Consider the following 19,294-nt stretch of genomic DNA (forward strand, 5'->3'; position numbering starts at 1 on the left):
AACCAAAGTTTAAGTATTCTTAAACTACCTAAGTGAAGGTCTTTAATTTTCATCTTAAAAGAGGCATGTCTCCTCACCCTCAACTACTTCTCAAATGAAGGGGAGAAAATTTACTTAGGCAGACTTCAAAAAATTAAATCAAAAGCTATTTGCGGATTATTAACTATCCCCTTTCCCCAACAGCATAAACAAAGCTTAGTGAAAATCAAGTCTGGGAAGTAGAGGGCTATCATTTCCTGATTCTCCTCTTCTCTTTCCTCTTTGGGTCTTTTGCTTCTCTTTTGTAGGTTCCTCTTCCTCTCTCTACCTCCAAACATTCTTATGAGCACTCCAAGAATCAGTCCTAGATTCTGTTTCTTAGCCTCTTTTTTTATTATTAAGAGAGAAAGTCTCTACTTGTGCTAATATCTTCAAGGCACTCTGCTAGGCATGAAGAAAATAACCTTGACTTTGTGCATTTACGTTTGCAAAGCATTTTATATTAATGATTCATGTTAACAACCTATATTAGGCAGGAGTGGTTATTATGAGTCCCCCTTTTACAGACAAAAAAACAAGACTCAGAGACGTGTATAATGCCACAGGGCTGTTCACTTTTAGATCTGGAATTAGAACTCAAATTTCCTGACCTCTGGAGCTCTTTTCACTGTAAACACTGTCTCCCTTCATATATCTGTGGTATTTCCAGAAATAATTGTTTATTTCCACAAAACATTATCATCATTGGGTTTTATTTATTCTTTCACTTATTCACAAATATTAGTGCTTACTCTGCAGGTGATAGTGAAGCATAGTGAAGAATACACCATGTCTGATTTCTGTGCCACTACACTATAAAAACATAATCACTGCCAGATAACTCACCAAGTCCAACCACCTAGCACCCCACCATAAAGGATTCAGTCATCCCACATGTGTAATCTCATTAAAATAAGAACGTGTCCTCTGACACAGAAACCAAAAACACAAAAGGGTTAGGGTAACATGAGCTAAGCCCACATGTCCATTAGTAACAACTCTTTCTAACTATATATATAATGTTCTTCAGCAGAACTATAAAATAGAAGCAATACAAGAGTATCAAACCCTGGCCGGGTAGCTCAGTCGGTTAGCGCGTTGTCCTGACATGCCAGCGTTGCAGGTTCCATGTCCAGTCAACCAATGAACGCATGAGGAAGTGCAACAACCAATCCATGTTTCTCTCTCTTTCTCTGTCTCTCTCCCTTCCTTTCTCTCTAGAAATCAATAAATAATTTTTTTAAAAGAATATCAATTAGAAATCTCAAGGAGGAATATGATCATATTGAAAATGAACAAAATTGAACCCTCAGATCCAGATATTTATAACTTTTAATATTATATTAGCAATTATCTCAACAAGTAATATTAACTCTAAAACAAAAGTACTTAAATTCATCCTGATACAGACTGCTAGTATTTAGTAATTTTTTCTGGGGTGCTAAAATTTAGTAATTTTTGCTGAATTTTATGGAAAAATTTTTATTTTGTCATAAAACTGAGCCAACAAATTCCACAAAAGGTGGAATTTAAAACAGTGATGTCTTTCATTTAAAGTTCATAAATTTCCATTGCAAGCATAACCAATGAATGGCTCGTTAGTACTATATAGATCTTGAAAATATAGAGCTAGACAGAGAATTCTATTGCCAAGTCAGCTTGAAAATTATGACCCTGAAGCAGTACTTTAAAAACCATGCTGCATGGAATACCAGTATTCCTTAAAATCAGTGATCTCAAAGGAAGGGCTCAATGATGAACTCAGTTATCTTTGTTTAAAAATGGAACACATAATACATTATTATGTCTAGTAAGTCTCCAAAAGAAAGATATATAGTATTTCCCAAGGTCATCTATCCACTCAACTTTTTATTTTTATCATATGTTGTCTATTTATTATTTTTGTTTATTTAGTGTGACACCTACTAAAATTTGGAACACAGCTGGGAAATGCTACTGCAACATTTATAGTCCATCTGCCTCTATTAATGCCAAAAGCAAATTCTGAATTTAGGAAAACAAATAAGGTAACTAGCTCTTACTGTGCTAAGAAATGAAATCCTTTCCTTCATTCAGTCATCACAGCAACGCTTCCTGGCGGGAGGAGATAATCAAGGCCCAGGAGCATACAGTAATACTAACCATATTAATCAGTAACAGGCCGGACTGGATTTCACAATGCCAAGATTCCAAACAAAATGCTCTTTCAGGACTGAAATAAATCAGCCCTCCTAAACATTAAAATTCCAAGTATGTGAGAAATATTCCTGGTCTCTTAGGTAAATCCATTTTGTCTTTACAAAGAAACACAAATCAACCAAAAAACAGAAGTTGAATAAGCACTTTGGCAGCACAGAAAGAATTAAGAAAAGGATTTGAACACTAGCTCGGGCATTAGCCATCAACTGCTTTTTTACAAGTTCAGTGAACAAACTAAAAAAAAACAACTTAAAACGAGCCCTCTTGCCTATCCTAAAAAAAAAGACCACAATACACAGATGATGCATTACAGAATTGTACACCTGAAAACTATATAATTTTATTATCCAGTGTCACCCCAATAAATTCAATTAAAAATAAAAACCAAAGACCAGGCGTTGTAGCTTGGCCTAGCTCAGACTCATAATCAGCAGATCAACAGTCATTAGGGTCCTCTAAGTCCCTTCCAGTGTGCCAGCTTATGTCATTTACTTAACAAATATTACCAAGTTTCCTTAAAAGTCAAGTCAAAATCTCTTTTACCTAATTATCATTATAATAATGACTTGAAATCACCTTCTCAACTCGAATATACGCAAAAGAATTTTTATCTTCATAAGATTAAGAAATAGCTAATAGAAAAAAAGACTATTCAAATCTAAACATCACAAAATAACCCTTTAGAAATGAGTACGTTAAATAAATATTTTAAGAAGGTACTTTTATGAGCAGTTTATTATTTCAAGTCTCTGACAGCTACTGCACAATTAGTGTTAAGCTGCTAGTTTAAGGTAGGAACAGAACTACAAGATTAAAGTGTTTACAAAAGTAACATTTTTTTAAATTAAGTATTTAGACACAAGTAATTAAATATGCACATTCTTCATTTCTCAAAGAAATAACTCTCCATACAACTCTTCAAGGACAGGTATAATACAATATATAAAAATGTAAGGCTACACTATACTGAACATTTCCCATTGTGGTGATTAGGTAAACTAAATGGCATATTCATCAATATAATGCATGCAATCCTGACTTTCAGACCTTAAATATACTGACACCTTTAAACTGCATTTCATACATTCACAAAAAAGAACTCTGGCAAGAAAAATTGCCCAGTTCAGTAAACATCCCAATACCAAACTCAACCTCCTTCCCACCCCATCACCTGCATCTGAGCTCTTCTCTCCCTCTTTTCCCTACAGAGCTTCAGATGTCACTGGTTGGTAAGAATATTTGGGCTGGTTATCACCCACCAGCCAGGTAGTCTGAACCCAAGAGACAACACCTGCACAAACCCTAATTAGACACTCCATGTTTCATTCTCTGGAGTGGAAGAACTCCCACATTCAATAAGTCAATGGGACAAATTTTAGATATTCAACTTTTTAACAAGTTTTTATAAAAGTAATACATTAAAAGTAAGAAACTGCTGCTTTCTACATTATTAAAAGCCCAAAAACTCAAGAGAGAATAAAGTATAACAGCTAGTTACCTCGAGATACTCCATTAATGTTTGCTGAAGTTGTTTTCTCACTTAAAATTTTACCAATTCATATAGCATCATTCTAAGGTAAATGATTTTCCAACCAAAGTTCAAGGAAATCAAAATCCTTAATGTTAAAAAATAAATAAAAAAGGCCCGGGTCAGTTGGCTCAGCAGTAGAGCATTGGTGGGCGTGTGGAAGTCCTGGGTTTGATTCTCAGTCAGGGCACACAGTGGAAATAAATATCTGCTTCTCCACCCCTCCTCCTCCCTCTTCTTTCTCTCTCTCTCTTCTCCCCCTGCAGCCATGGCTCGAATAGTTCAAGCAAGTTGGTCTCAGGCACTGAGGATGGCTCCATGGCCTTGCTTCAGGCATTAAAATAGCTCAGTTTCTGAGCAACAGAGCAATGCCCCAGATGGGCAGAGCATAATCCCATAGTGGGCTTGCCAGGTGGGTCCTGATCGGGGTATATGCAGGAATCTGTCTCTCTGCTCCCCCACCTCCCACTTAATAAAAGAAAAGTTTGTAGTTTAATATAAAATCTTAATATCTGGGCATACAGGGTGCCAATAAACAAGAAGAAAACAAAAAATTTTAAGCCCACTTTCTAAAATTTTTGGTATCTGAGATAACCTTCTACTAAACAATATTAAGACTTGGGGTGGTGCCTGACCTCTGGTGGCACAGTGGATAAAGCATCAACCTGGAACACTGAGGTCGCAGATTCAAAACCCTGGACTTGCCTGGTAAAGGCACATATGGGAGTTGATGCTTCCTGCTCCTTCCTGCTTTCTCTTTCTATCTCTATCTCTATCTCCTCTCTAAAATGAATAAGTAAATAAACAAAAAAACAAAAACAAAAAAAAGACTTGGGGTGGTGAAAACACAATAAAACACACAGATGATATATTATAGAATTGTACACCTGAAACCTATATAATTTTATTAACCAATGTCACCCCTATAAATTCAATTTTTAAAAATGCATGCTATGAAATAATAAAAGAGTCAAAAACAAAGAAATGGCAGAAAACAGAATTTGGGGAAAAACTGAACTTGAGAGCAATGATTTTTCAAAAATGTTAAGCATAAATACATATTAAAACAAACTAGTCTCCCTCCCTACCCTCATGATTACTCTAAAAATATCTCTAGATCAAGCCAAAGCCACATATTTCTTCAAAAAATCATTATGGAGCTACTGTTTTTACAAATAAATATATACTAATAATTTCCACTGCTTTCATACTAGGCATTTGTCATAATGTAAGAAGTTATGAATTTATAATTTAGTGGGTTCTTTTATTCCTTTAAACTGACTTTAAAATATTACCTGAAATGCTATGACTATTCCCTACTTCCCAACTAAAAAGCTAACATAACTAAAAATTAAAACATGCTTCCACTCATATACAAAAACTCCGCAATGAATATCACACTCAAGGGTAAAAGACTGAATGCTTCCCCCCGAGATCAGAAATAAGGCAGGGCTGTTCACTCTCATCATTCATATTTAAATATATTATAAATCCTAGCCAGTACAATCAGGCAAGAAAAGGGAAAAAAGATTATAACAAATAAAAACTATCCCTTTTTCCAGACAACATGAATTGTCTATGTAGAAAAAAAAATAAAAACTCTATCAAATCTCCAAAAATTAATAAGAGACCTTGGAAAGGTCACAGGATGGAGAATCAATACAAAAATGAACCAATTTTTTTTTTGACAGAGACAGAGAGAGTCAGAGAGAGGGACAGATAGGGACAGACAGCCAGGAAGGGAGAGAGATGAGAAGCCTCAATTCTTCATTGCACCACCTTAGTTGTTCAAAGATTGCATTCTCATATGTGCCTTGACTGGGGCGCTACAGCAGAGTAAGTGACGCCTTGATAAAGCCAGTGGCTGTGGGCTAAAGCCAGCGACCTTGGGCTTCAAGCCAGAGACCGCTGGGCTCAAACTAGTGACCATGGGGTTATGTTTATGATTCCACGCTCAAGCCAGAGACCCTGTGCTCAAGCTGGTGAGCCCATGCTCAAGTCGGATGAGCCCATGCTTAAGCCAGCGATGTCGGGGTTTCGAACTTGGGTCTTCTGCATCCCAGTCTGATGCTCTATCCCGTGCCACTGCCTGGTCAGGCTGAACCAAACTTCTTTATACCTAAAATGAAAAATTGAAAACTGAATTTAAAAAAAAAAAAAAAACTACTTACAGTAGCTACAAAAAGATGAAACAATGAGGACTAAATCTAATAAAATATGTACAAATTCTGTATGCTGAAAACTATAAAATGCTGATAAAAGAAATCAAAGAACACCTAAATGAATAGCAACATATTATGTTCATGAATTTGAAGATTCAACATAGTAAAGATGGCAATTCTCCCCAAAATAATCCATAGATTTAAAGTAATTCTAATCAAGGCCCTGGCCGGCTGGCTCAGTGGTAGAGTACTGGCCCAGCGTGTGAAAGTCCAGGGTTCAATTCCCAGCCAAGGCACACAGGAGAAGTGCCCATCTGCTTCTCCACCCCCCCCCTCTCCTTCCTCTCTGTCTCTCTCTTCCCCTCCTGCAGCCAGGGCTCCATTGGAGCAAAGTTGGCTCGGGCGCTGAATGGCTCTGTGGCCTCCACCTCAGGCATCAGAATGGTTCCAGTTGCAAAAGAACAACACCCCAGATGGGCAGAGCATTACCCCCTGGTGGGCATGCTGAGTGGATCCTAGTCAGTCGCATACGGGAGTCTGTTTCTCTGCCTACCCCATTTCTCATTTCAGAAAAATAAAAAAAGAAAATAAAAAAGAAAAAACGAAGGGTAGTGCCTAGTTCCAGTATTTTCTTAAGTCCCTACTATTGTCCAGACTCAGCTAGGCATCAAGAATCCAGAGTTAAAAAAAACAGTTTGCCTTCAGAGAAGAATGATAAAGGCTTTAATGGGGTATATAATACACCTGGAGTCCTATACCTAAGAAAGGCTTCCTGGAGAACGCAGGGCAGGCACTGCCACTTGAGACAAGCAGGGATTGCCAAGAAAAAAAGGAAGTGCACTCCAGAGGAAGCAACATCCAACAGAAAGGTCTAGGAGAGCACAGTATACAGTGTACTAGGGGAAATATAGTAGAAATAATTTATTTCCCAAGCACAAGCAGGCCACATAAGAATATGGTCAGGAATTAAAAGCAAGTTTTCACCAATCAATAAAATAGCGTTTCCATTTGAATCTTCAGAAATGGCAGTTTTCAGACTCAAGTCAAGGTGAGTACTTCTTCCATTCATTTCTTTTTTTTTTTATTCATTTTTTTAGAGAGGAGAGGGAGAGAGAAGAGAGACAGAGAGAGAAGGGGGGGAGAAGCTGGAAGCATCAACTCCCATATCTGCCTTGACCAGGTAAGCCCGGGGTTTCGAACCGGCAACCTCAGCATTTCCAGGTCGACGCTTTATCCACTGTGCCACCACAGGTCAGGCCCATTCATTTCTTTGCTCCTCTTTGTTCACATCATCATAGTCATTGTATTATCCTGGTGTCCATCACTTCTGCCAAACTATATAGTAAGGACCCTGGGGGAACAAACAGGTGTCCCCATGAGTATACTCACATCACCTAATGAATCCCACAGCACTGGGATTAAAAGCACTGTGACTGAGGCCAGTCAACCTGGGTTCAAATCTAGACTCTGCAACTTGCTAGCTGTTTTACCCTGGGCAAGTTACTTAATCTCCCTGACCTTCACAGAGAACATGAGAATAACAATAGCACCTGCTCCTTAGGCTCCTGTGAAAAAATGTGCTAACTTATGTCAAGTATTTGCAACATGCTTGATTCAGTAAATATCACATAAGTGTTTACAATTACTACTCAAAAAATTAGCTATGTAAAATAAGGACTTATATATTCTCAAGGTTTGGAAACAAATCCAAATTAAGTATGTGTAAGATCTACACATTGAAAACTAGAAAACACTGCTGAGACAAATTAAAGAGCTAAATAAACAGAAGATATATGTTCATGGATCAGAAGACTTAATATTGTTAAAATATCAATCCTTCTGAAATTGATCTACATGTAATCCAAATCAAAGTCTGGGTAGAACTCGATAAGCTGATTCTAAACTTTATATAAAAAATGCAAACAATCTAGGACAGCCAAAATATGTTGAGAAAGAAAAAGAAATTTAGAGGACATAAACTACCTGATTTTAACACTTAGTATAAAACTACAGGGGCATCCAGTCAAGAATGCAGAGTAGGTAAACGTGGAAATGGCATCCTTCCACGACCACAGCAAAAAGTGCAGCTGAACTACAGAACAACCATCATTGGAAAACACCTGAAATCTACCGGAACACAAGTCCTATAACTAAGGACACAGAAGAAGTCACCTCAAGACTGGCAGGAGGGATGGAGACACAGAATGCGCTGCCACATGTGGCAGTTAAAAATCAGGAGGGCTATCCTTGCTACAGAGATCTTCCCTGAGGAATAAGGGGTCAAGCCCCACACTGGACTCCCCAGCCCAGGGTTCCAGTACCAGGAAGAGAGGTCCCCATTAACTTCTGGCTGTGAAAACCAGTAGAGACTGTGGCTGAGTGAGACAGAAGGCTTATGGAGTCCCAGGAGTTCCTCTTCAAGGGCCCGTGCACAGACTTACTCAGACTCTCACTCTGAGCTCCAGTGTTGGGGCAGCATCTCAAAAGGTGCCAGGGACACACAGAGAGGAATTGAATTGTCTGACTTACGGAGGAGGGCTGGAGGGGCAGCTTTCTTCCAGACAGAGTGCTGGCAGAAGACACTGTTCCTCCGCTGAGCCCTCCTCCCTGCAGACACAGGCATGCCCCATAGCTGAATCTTTTTTTTTTTTTTTTTTTTTTTGTATTTTTCTGAAGTTGGAAACGGGGAGGCAGTCAGACAGACTCCGCATGCACCCAACCAGGATCCACCCAGCATGCCCACCAGAGGGCAATGCTCTGCCCATCTGGGGTGTTGCTCTGTTGCAACCAGAGCCATTCTAGCACCTGAGGCAGAGGCCATGGAGCCACCCTTTGCTCCAATGGAGCCTTGGCTGTGGGAGGGGAAGAGAGAGACAGAAAGGAAGGAGAGGGGGAGGGGTGGAGAAGCAGATGGGCACTTCTCCTGTGTGCCCTGGCTGGGAATTGAACCCGGGACTCCTGCATGCCAGGCCAACACTCCACCACTGAGCCAACTGGCCAGGGCTCCATATCTGAGTCTTCATCAACCTGCCTAACACTGTTCACCCTGCCTTGGTGATTCCCTGACACCCCATCCGAGGCCCACTGAAACCACCTCCAGTGGCTTTTCCATACAAATGGCCTGTCTTGGCTCATGCTGTGGACTTTCCTAAAAATCTCTGAAAGGTTCACAAACCCTAAATAAGCAGCATGTGTCCTTGGCCTCTGAAAGAACCTTTAAGAGGTGTCCCATACTTCTTGCTAAGTAGCCCCAAGCCTGGCACTAGTGGCAGCTGGACTTTATTAGCAGCCTGGCCTCTCCTGGCACCTTCAAGCCCAACACAAGTAGCAACCATCTGCAGGTTGCTCTGTAGCTCATGCCAGGTGGCCCCAGGAAGGGCACAGATAGCAGCTGACCTTGGCCTGCATCTCCCAGGCCATATCTCAGAGCCAGCTTCAGTCCACACTGGAGCACCACTCAATCAATTCCACAAGTGACACATGCACAGGTCAGACCCAGAGGGCCTGCTGAAGCAAGTTCTCCATGAGGTCAGCCACTGCACAGCAGCTGCTCCACTGTAGTCACTGCTGGTCCTCATAGCCCATCAGCCTGGGGATTCAATCCCTCCCATTGGTGTGCCAACAGCAATTAAGGCTCAACAACCAGAGGACAGTGCACACAGCACACCCAGGGGACACACATAGAGTGTCTGGTATGGGTGACTGGGGAGACTGTACCACTGGGCCCTACAGGAGACCTACTACATAAGACCACCCTACCAAGACTGGGAGACAGAGCAGATCTACATAATACACAGGAATAAATAGAGAGAGGCAGCCAAAATGGGGAGACGAGAAAACATGTCCTAAGTGAAACAACAGGAGAAATTTACAGAAAAAGAACTAAATAAAATGGAAGCAACCAAACTACTACATACATTGTTCAAAACAATGGTTATAAGGATGCTCAAGGAACTTAATGAGAACTTTAAAAGCATAAAAAAGGAGAGAGAAATAATTTTTTCTTTTTTATTATTATTTTTATTATTATTATTTTATTATTATTATTATTTATTATTATTTTATTTTTTATTATTATTATTAATTTTAATGGGGTGACATTGATGAATCAGGGTACATATGTTCAGAGAAAACATCTCCAGGTTATTTTGACATTTGAATATGTTGCATACCCATCACCCAAAGTCAAATTGTCTTCCCATCACCTCAGAAACAATTTTTAAAAGTCAAAAGTGAAGGCTACAATAACTAAAATGAAGAATACACTAGAAGAAATAAACAACAGATAACATGAGGCAGAGGATCAAATCAGCAGTTTGGAAGACAAGATAACAAAAACACCCAATCAGCAGCAAAAAGAACACAGAATTTTAAAAAATGAGAAAAGCCTAAGGGACCTCTGGGACAACATCAAACATTAACAACAATCCCATCATAGGGGTAGCAGAAGGAGGAAAGTGAGAGCAAGGGATTGAGAATCAATTTAAAGAAATAATGGTTGAAAACTTCCCTAACCCGATGAAGGAAAATAACACACAAGTCCAAGGAGCACAGAAAGCCCCAAACAAGATGAACTCAAAGAAGCCCGCACCAACACACATCATTATTAAAATGCCAAATGTTAAAGACAAAGAGAGAAGCTTAAAAGCAGCAAGAGAAAAGTAGTTGTTATCTACAAGAGAGCGTCCATAAGACTGTCAGTTGATTTCTCAACAAAAACATTGCAGGTCAGAAGAGAGTGGCACAAAATATTCAAAGTGATGAAAAGCAAGGGCCAACAACCAGTATTACTCTACCCAGCAAAGTAATCACACAGAATCAAAGAACAGAGTTTCCCAGACAAGAAAAAGTTAAAGGAGCTCATAACCACCAAACCAATATTAAAAGAAATGTTAGACCCTGACCAGGTGGCTCAGTGGATAAAGTGTTGACCTGGTGCACTGAGGTTGCAGGTTCAGTTTCTGTTCATGGCACCTATGAGAAGCAACCAATGAATGCACAAATAAAGTGGAGCAACAAGTTGATGCTTCTCTCTTGCTCTCTCACTCTCTCCCTCTCTCCCTCCATACCTCCTTCCCTCCCTCAAATAAAAAAAAACAAAAGACAGTATAAAGCTACAGTATACAAGGCTATGTGCTATCAAAAGAAATAAAAGCACATGTCCATACAAATACTTGTATACAAAGGTTCATAACAGATGTCTTCATAATAACCAAACACTGGAAGCAACCCAAATGTCCATCAACAGGTGAATGAATTAACTGTAATATAACCAAACAATAGAATACTGGTCAGCAATAAAAGAGAATAAAAACACACAACATTGATGAATCTCAAATCATCATGCTGAGTTAAAGAAGCCAGATCAAGAAAAAGTGAACATTATAATTACAATTATATATAATTCTAGAAAACACAACCTCTCCTATCATAGAAAGCTAACAGTGGTTGCCTAGGAAAATGGGGTAGAGAGTAGAATTGACTGCAAAGGAGCATGGGGGAACTTTTGCCATGATGACTATGGTGGTCTTTATACAACTACAGACATTTGTTCAAATTCATCAAACTGTACACTTAAAATTGGTGAATTCTGTTGTATATAAATTATGCCTCAATATAAACAAAATAAAGTTATAAGGCAACACTGTCTTTTACATAAAGGCATACCTTCTGCTTTCCATATTCATGGAAAGAATACAGGCAAGAACTACCATTTAGTTAACATTGTTGAGAAATCGCTATTACAATATGAGAATTTCGTAAACTCATAGTGATAAAGCAACCCAAAACTGCTAATGGTTCTTTTATATCTGTCTCCTTCAATGAAAGACTCGAGGAAACCTACAAATTAATATTCTAATTCTGAAAAGAGGTACTAATTCTAGATAATAATTAATAAGCAACATAGAATCTAACTAGGAAAATCTATTAACAAGCTTGTAACTGGCCTCTAGGTTTCCTAAACTTGTGAGGTTCCAGAAAACTGGAAAAAATATATATATAAAGGAGATTTAAAAAGATGCAATGCAAGAGCTTTTATGCTACCCAAAATTTAACAATGTCACTTCCAATGATTTTAATTCTAGTCCTACATAAAGAACCCTGCAAGGATCAAGAATATAAAAATTATTCCTTAAAGCTGAAAGTAAATCAGTAGAAGAAAACATAGCAAAGATATACTAATTTTTATTTCATGAAGTTCTCTCAAGAGATTTCTACTTACCTGGTTAATTCTCCTAAGGAAAGATGTTTTTCTCCTTAAGTCTCAAAGGAAAAAAAATACATATTGTACTTGTTTTAAATTTAAGCACAGTTACTTTTTAAGTATACCTCCATGTTGACCCTCAAACAGTAAAATTAAAATCTGTAAAAGCAGTAAGTGAGGACATAAACATTTACAAGGAAAAGGCAGTGTAAGCAATTTTCAAGTTTAAATAACCACAGCAATATATAGCATGCAAACTGTACAGATTTGGTTAGTTCTGAGGCAATGCGCTACCTTATTTTCTAATTTATGTTGTCATAAAAGTGAGTTCAGCAAATAATTCACAACTTAAGATAATTTAAGATCGGAATTGGGTTAAACTTTCCTTTTGCAAAATTAAGAATACAATTTTCGTACACAGTGTTTGCTATTCAAGTCCACACACATTTATACCTTCAAGCCTTTTGGGGCTCTCTCTCTTCTACCTACCCTCCCACCTATGATGCCCACTCCTTTTTTCCACCTGTCTGGATTCTTCTCATCTTTTACCACCTGTCTTAATTGGTACATGTTCCCTGATCTCTCGGGCCAGGAGCAATCTCTGCCTTCTGAAATCCCATAGCTCTATTCTAGTCTCCTATGGCACTTAACACTTTCTATCCTGTACTGTACTTCTTCAAATCCAGTAAACTCTCTTCTACTATGAGTATCCTTGAAAGGAAGGTCCATGTGGCCAATTTTGTATCCCTCATAGCACTTAGCACTGGGAACTATACATTTATTGGGCATGCTGCCCAGAAGGGAAGGAAAACATTTACCATGTTTTTTAGGAATGTGTGCCATGCACTGCTTTAGTTGTCATAAAAGGAAATACCAATAATAGACCTGTTCTAAATCTGCTAGAGACAGAGACATATAAACAGATTAACACAATATAACTGTAGTGTTATAATAAGGGATGATCAGGGTGCTGTGAGGGGAACATTACATATGTTGGAAACTGTTCTAATCCCATAAATTATATTAGGAAACTAAGTCTGGATTTTTGAAGAGCACAGTGACTACAAAGGTTTCAAGAACGGTATAATAAGGGCCCCTTAATCTTAAAAAAAATTCTTACACTACACTTATATAACAATCTTACTTGCAAACAGGGAGTAGCAGATTTCCCTGTTTTCAGTACAGCCCTCTGCTAGGCTCGATCTTACTATCTTTAAACAAACTTGCTCATCCCGTCTCACATTGTCTCAACTGTGCACCACTTCAATAAACCACATTGCAGGTTCTTCTCAAGACCTACTTTCTGAGCTCTCTATCACACGTTTACTACATCCTCCATCCTTCGTACATTGTATTATTACTACTATCTGTACCTCTCCTTTTTATTAACAATTAATGATAATGATAAAGTTAATTCTTAACTTTTTATGTAATTTGCAGTTAGGCAGAAGTGGCCTCAAATCCCAGATATGCAATGTAAAGTTGGGCAATTACAAAATTTCAATCTGTTTCCTCATCATTATAATTCAGATGAACCTGGGTGATGTGTACAAAATGCTTACTCTACATGTATATTCACATACACACATTACATACACATAGACTTACTTAATTTTATTACTTTATTTTCCAAGAAGAGAGATACAAACTCTCTTTAAAAGAAGCACGAGCAATGAAGCCTAAACAAAGTGAGCACGAAAAACTGGACCAATTAAGTTAATATAAAGGAGACTCACAGCATTTAAATGTGCCCTCAAGAAACTCATATAAGACACCTTCAGTAGAACTTATCATATGGCTCCTACTGTAAACCGGGGAAAACTCAAAGGAAAAGGACAAACAGAAAAAAGTCCTAGGCTGGTTGGTGGCTCTAACACTGACATCCTTCCCGAGAGTCTGTCTGCCTCAGTGCAAAAAATGACGCTGTTTCAATGGTCAAGAGAAGAAATACCATCTATTAGTGTCAATAAAATAATACATAAATTATATCCTTAGTCTTCATATCACTCAGAAGCAAGTAAAACCACTTCTGCAAATTTCAGCCGCAGAAGAGAAAGTCCAAATGGGATGGGGGCTGAGTCATCAATTGACAGCCCTCAACCTCTGCCCCACCGGGAGCTGGGGGCACTACCACAACCTTCTCCAGGGAGGTCCCGGGCATCTAACGCTTGGCCCCCACCCCGGTCTTCCTGAAGCCCCCCACCTCCCACGTCCTGACACTAGGCGCACCCAGTCACCCTCGGCTGTGATCCGGATCAGGTACCCCCCACACCAGGATCCCCACCCTAGCTCCTCGCCCCAATTCAGGATCCTACCCCCGCCCGACACCGGCACTTACCCGGGCGGTGACCTTATACACCGTATAACCCCTTGGGTGTCGCTGAGGCTCGGTGACGGTGTAGAAACGGGCCAGGTCGGCACCCTGCTCCCGGGGAGAGGTCATCCTCCCGCCGCCTCTGCCGCCGCCGCCTGCCGGGAACCATCAGGGCAACCCGGCTCCGCAGCTCTCCGGGTTCCCCGAGCGGCGGCGAAACAGCACCGAGCGGCGAGGGGGCGGTGGCTCCACCGCGGCGCCTCCGGCGCCGGCGCACGGCTCTGCTTCCGGGTCGGCAGAGAAGCTTCCGGGTCAGGCTGCTTCCAGCAACTCGGGAGGAGATTTGATTTTAAATTCTGACCCGCATCCGGGCCAGGATTGGCAGGTCGGCGAGGACTAGGTGATGGCACTACCACTTTTGTCACACCGAAGAACTGAGACGTCTCTGCAAAGTCTCCTTGTGCACTGGCTCCTTTACCTTCTAGGTTTTGTGTCAGCTGTTATAGCCAGGACACTCTGGTGACAGCTTGGTCCGCCACACCCCTGCCCAGCCTGTGTACACAATAATTAAGGGATGGAGAGATATACTAACTGAGCATCTTCTTTCCTTCCCTACTTACACTCTATCATTTTTAATTACCCACAACAATGTATGAACTTTCGGCAGGCATAACCCTTTCTTCTTTCTAACAGGAATCCTGTGCACCTTTCTAAATCCACAGCAAGCACTACCCCCTATATCAATCTTAATATTCATTCCTGCCCGGGCTGGGTTGGCTAGAGCAGTGATTTTCAACCTTTTTTGAGCATCGGCACATTTTTTACATTTACAAAATCCTGGGGCACACCACCTACCAAAATGACACTCTAACTGTTAGAATTTATTTAAAGTTTAAATAAATTACATTTATTGAAAAAAAAAGTTAAATAAAAAAGGATAACCCCCTCATATATACAGTCCCATGTAACATCCCTCATATATACAGTCCCACGTAACATCCCCTTATAAATACAGTCCCACGTAACATCCCCCTCATATACAGTCCCACATAACATCATCCCCCTCATATACAGTCCCACGTAACATCCCCTCATATACAGTCCCATGTAACATCCCCTCATATACAGTCCCATGTAACCTCATATATACAGTCCCATGTAACCCCTCATATATACAGTCCCATGTATCCTCTCATATATACAGTCCTGCTAATAGCTACTGGAGCTTACATCAAGGTTGTGGGTTCAAATCAATTTGGCAAATACTCTCTCTATATAGAGACTGGACAAAATCAATTTTAGAAAATGTTGGGTACTTATATAACATCATAAGTCCTCAGAGCATCTCTACAGTCAGATTGAGAAGTTTGCTTTCTAGGTAAGGATTCTGATAAATACTAGAGTTCTCCCTGAAGTTGTGGGTTCAAATCCCATGGTCAGCTGGGTGCAGGGGCCTTGGTTCTGTCTGTTTTGATGGTGTATATAGAGATTTGAGCTCTTTAAGAAGATGACCCTTCAGGGGGCCATATACAATATAGATAACATTGTGATGCTTTGTAATGCATTGTATATCACCCTCTGCGGGGGCCTCTTTTAAAAAGAAAAAGGTCAAGCCCTGGCTGGTTGGCTCAGTGGTAGAGCATCGGCCTGGCGTGCAGGAGTCCTGGGTTCGATTCCTGGCCAGGGCACACAGGAGAGGCGCCCATCTGCTTCTCCACCCCTCCCCTTCCTCTCTGTTTCTCTCTCCCCCTCCCGCAGCCGAGGCTCCATTGGAGCAAAAAGATGGCCCAGGCGCTGGGGATGGCTCCTTGACCTCTGCCCCAGGCGCTAGAGTGGCTCTGGTCGCGACAGAGTGACTCCCCGGGTGGGCAGAGCATCGCCCCCTGGTGGGCGTGCCGGGTGGATCCCGGTCGGGCGCATGCGGGAGTCTAACTGCCTCCCCGTTTCCAGCTTCAGAAAAAAAAAGAAAAAAAAATTCAAAAAAGAGTAAAAAAAAAAAAAAAAGAAAAAAGAAAAAGGTCAAATATCTATATGCACCATCAGGATAGACATAACCAGCTGAAGCTGAGGTTTCATCTAGTGGTGGCAACATTTACCTCCAGTCCTGACCAGGATTAGAAATTGGGGACAAGGGGAGGAGTAGCAGCTTCAACTACTCAATGCGGCCACACAATGACAAGTGCACGGCAGCCTGAGTGGGACCTTCCTGGGTGTGGACGAGAAGTGGCCTACTATTGGTTCATCGCTAGTGGTCGGGATGAATCCTAGAAGGTGATTGGTCAGTGAGCGTTCCCTGTGCCTCCATTCTTCCTGTCACTGATAGCTGGAGGGATTGTGAGGGGAATCTTTATGTTCGGATGGAGGTGGCAGGCGGCAGGCCGGATAAATAGCCTCCATGGGCCATAGTTTGGGGACCCATGTTTAATTTCCCCACGGCACACTTGACCATGTCTCACGGCACACTAGTGTGCCGCAGCACACTGGTTGAAAAACACTGGGCTAGAGCATCCTCCCGGACCACAGAGGTTGTCAGTTAAATCCCCAGTCAGGGCACCTACAAGAACAGATGGATGTTCCTGTTTCTTTCACCCCTTCTTCTCTCAATAAAATCAATAAATAAAATTTTTTAAGAAATTCATTCCCTCAGATTCTAAAAGGGGGTCCCTGCATCTGGCTGGGGGGGCAGCAATCACAGATGCTCTCAAAAGTACCAAAATGGTGTGTCCGGTTTTAATTGATTGCTACCAACTGCTTGGTAATTTCTTTACCTTTCCTTGATCAGGATTATTTCTCATTCCCCATAACAGTCATTCCAGGTCTTTACCATTTTCTTTAATCATCTATTCCTCTTCATCTTGCCTCCCTACCCTTTGCCCTCCGTCCCCACTCACTTAACGGGGCTACCCTTAGTAACAATCCTTCCATGTTCTCATATTTCTATTCCAATATCAGATGTAGACATATCTCTTCCTTATTTTTAAGACTAATCACTCTGCCTGACCAGGCGGTGTCGCAGTGGACAGAGCGTTGGACTGGGACACAGAGGACCCAGGTTTGAAACCCCGAGGTCACTGGCTTGAGCACGGGCTCATCTGGTTTGAGTAAAGCTCACCAGCTTAAGCCCAAGGTCACTGGTTTGAACAAGGCATCATTCAGTCTGCTGTAGTCCCCCGATCAAGGCACATATGAGAAAGCAATCAATGAGAAACTAAGATGCCACAATGAAGAATCGATGCTTCTCATCTCTCTCCCTTCCTGTCTGTCTGTCCCTATCTGTCCCTCTCTCTGTCTCTCTCAATGTCTCTGTCACACACACGCACAAAAAGACTAATCACTCCACCTGTGCACTGAAACCTATCCTCTTTGGCAGACACTGTTTCATCAATAACACCCCAACTCTGCTTTCTGTACCATTAATTTCATTCCTCACCACTGGCTCCTTCTCTGCCTATATATGCATAAATCCATTGTTATCATTCATTCACTAAACTCCAGTTTATCACCTACCATGTGCCAGACATCCTGTTAATTAGACATTGGAGTTACAAGAAAGTCCTTGTTCTCAAGTGCCATATAGTAGAAAAAAAACAGAGAACAATTGAAACATATTGGGACAAGTACCATGACAGTTGTATATATGAAGTGGTATAGAGCACATCTAATTAAGAGTGGAAGATTAGCTAAGGTTTTCTGATAGAAGAGAAACTGTGACTGAATCTTCGAAGAGAGATAGGGTTAGGGTTAGAGTTAAGGTTAGAGTTAGGGTTAGGGTTAAGATTAGGGTAGTAACAGTGGGAGATCCAAGATGGGGCAGAGTAGGTAGATGTTACACTCACCTCCTACCGGGACCAAACTGGAATTACAACTAAATTATAGAAGAATCATCCTGAATAACTAACTTAAGACTAGCTGAAGAAAAGTCTTATAACCAGAAGATTTACAGAAGAAGCTACGTTGAGACTGATAGGAAGGGCCAAGTAATGACAGTGAACTCTAGGGAGGGAAAAGAATTTGATTTCCAAAGTTGTCACATTACTATATGCAAAATGTCCAGTTTTTAACCAAAAATTATGAGGCATCCTAAAAAAACAAGAAAGTATGCCCCGTAATTAGTTAAATAGTAATCAATAAAGACCATGTACATGAAGAAGCCCAAATGTTGGTCTTTACTAGACAGAGATTTTAAGTACACTATTTTCAATATGTTCTAAACTAGCCAAAGCAAAAACCAAAACTAGCTCAAGAAAAAAGAGAAAATCTGAATAGGCTATATAACAAGTAAATTTGTTGAATAAGTAATTAATGGTGATGATTGCACACTCTTGAGACTATACTAAAAACCACTAAATTGTACACTTTAAATTTGTTAAAATGGTGAATTTTATGTTATACAAATTTTATCTCAATATTTTAAAAAATAAAATAGCTATCACCTTAGAACTAGAACAATGGTTAACATTTTTAAAACTGACACTACCCAACGTCGACAAGAAAAGGAGCAACTGGAACTTTTATAGGTTGCCAGTGGGTATTCAAAATGATGCAGTCATATTGCTAATGGTTCAGCAGTTTCTTATAAATGTACACTTACCAGATGTCCCAGAAATCTCACTCCTAGATACTTACTGAAGAGTAAAGAAAATATATGTCCACATAAAGACCTATATGTGAATATTTATAGCAGCTTTATTTATAATAACCACATGTCCACCTAACAGACTGTGGTATCAGAATGACTAAAGGTAAAAATACTGATAATAGTAGCAATTTCTCTCCTGGACATATAATAAAGATAAAAGACACACATAAAAAATTCTAAGCACCATTATTCATAAAATCCAAAAATCTAACACAACCCAGAGTCAATC

General features: G+C 40.3%; 1 protein-coding gene across 3 annotated transcripts in view; it reads right to left on the reverse strand.

Moving 5' to 3' along the window:
* Positions 1 to 14,691, reverse strand: part of RPS6KC1 (ribosomal protein S6 kinase C1) — a 174,452-nt gene extending 159,761 nt beyond the window's left edge. For all 3 annotated transcript variants that reach the window (XM_066261385.1, XM_066261383.1, XM_066261382.1), the window contains exon 1: positions 14,451 to 14,691. In XM_066261385.1, coding sequence (XP_066117482.1) covers positions 14,451 to 14,555 — 105 coding nt within the window. In that variant the 5' untranslated portion in view covers positions 14,556 to 14,691. The remainder of the gene's footprint in view (positions 1 to 14,450) is intronic.
* Positions 14,692 to 19,294: the final 4,603 nt, after the last annotated feature.

Source organism: Saccopteryx bilineata, chromosome 2 (assembly GCF_036850765.1).
Source record: "Saccopteryx bilineata isolate mSacBil1 chromosome 2, mSacBil1_pri_phased_curated, whole genome shotgun sequence".
NCBI lineage: Eukaryota > Metazoa > Chordata > Mammalia > Chiroptera > Emballonuridae > Saccopteryx > Saccopteryx bilineata.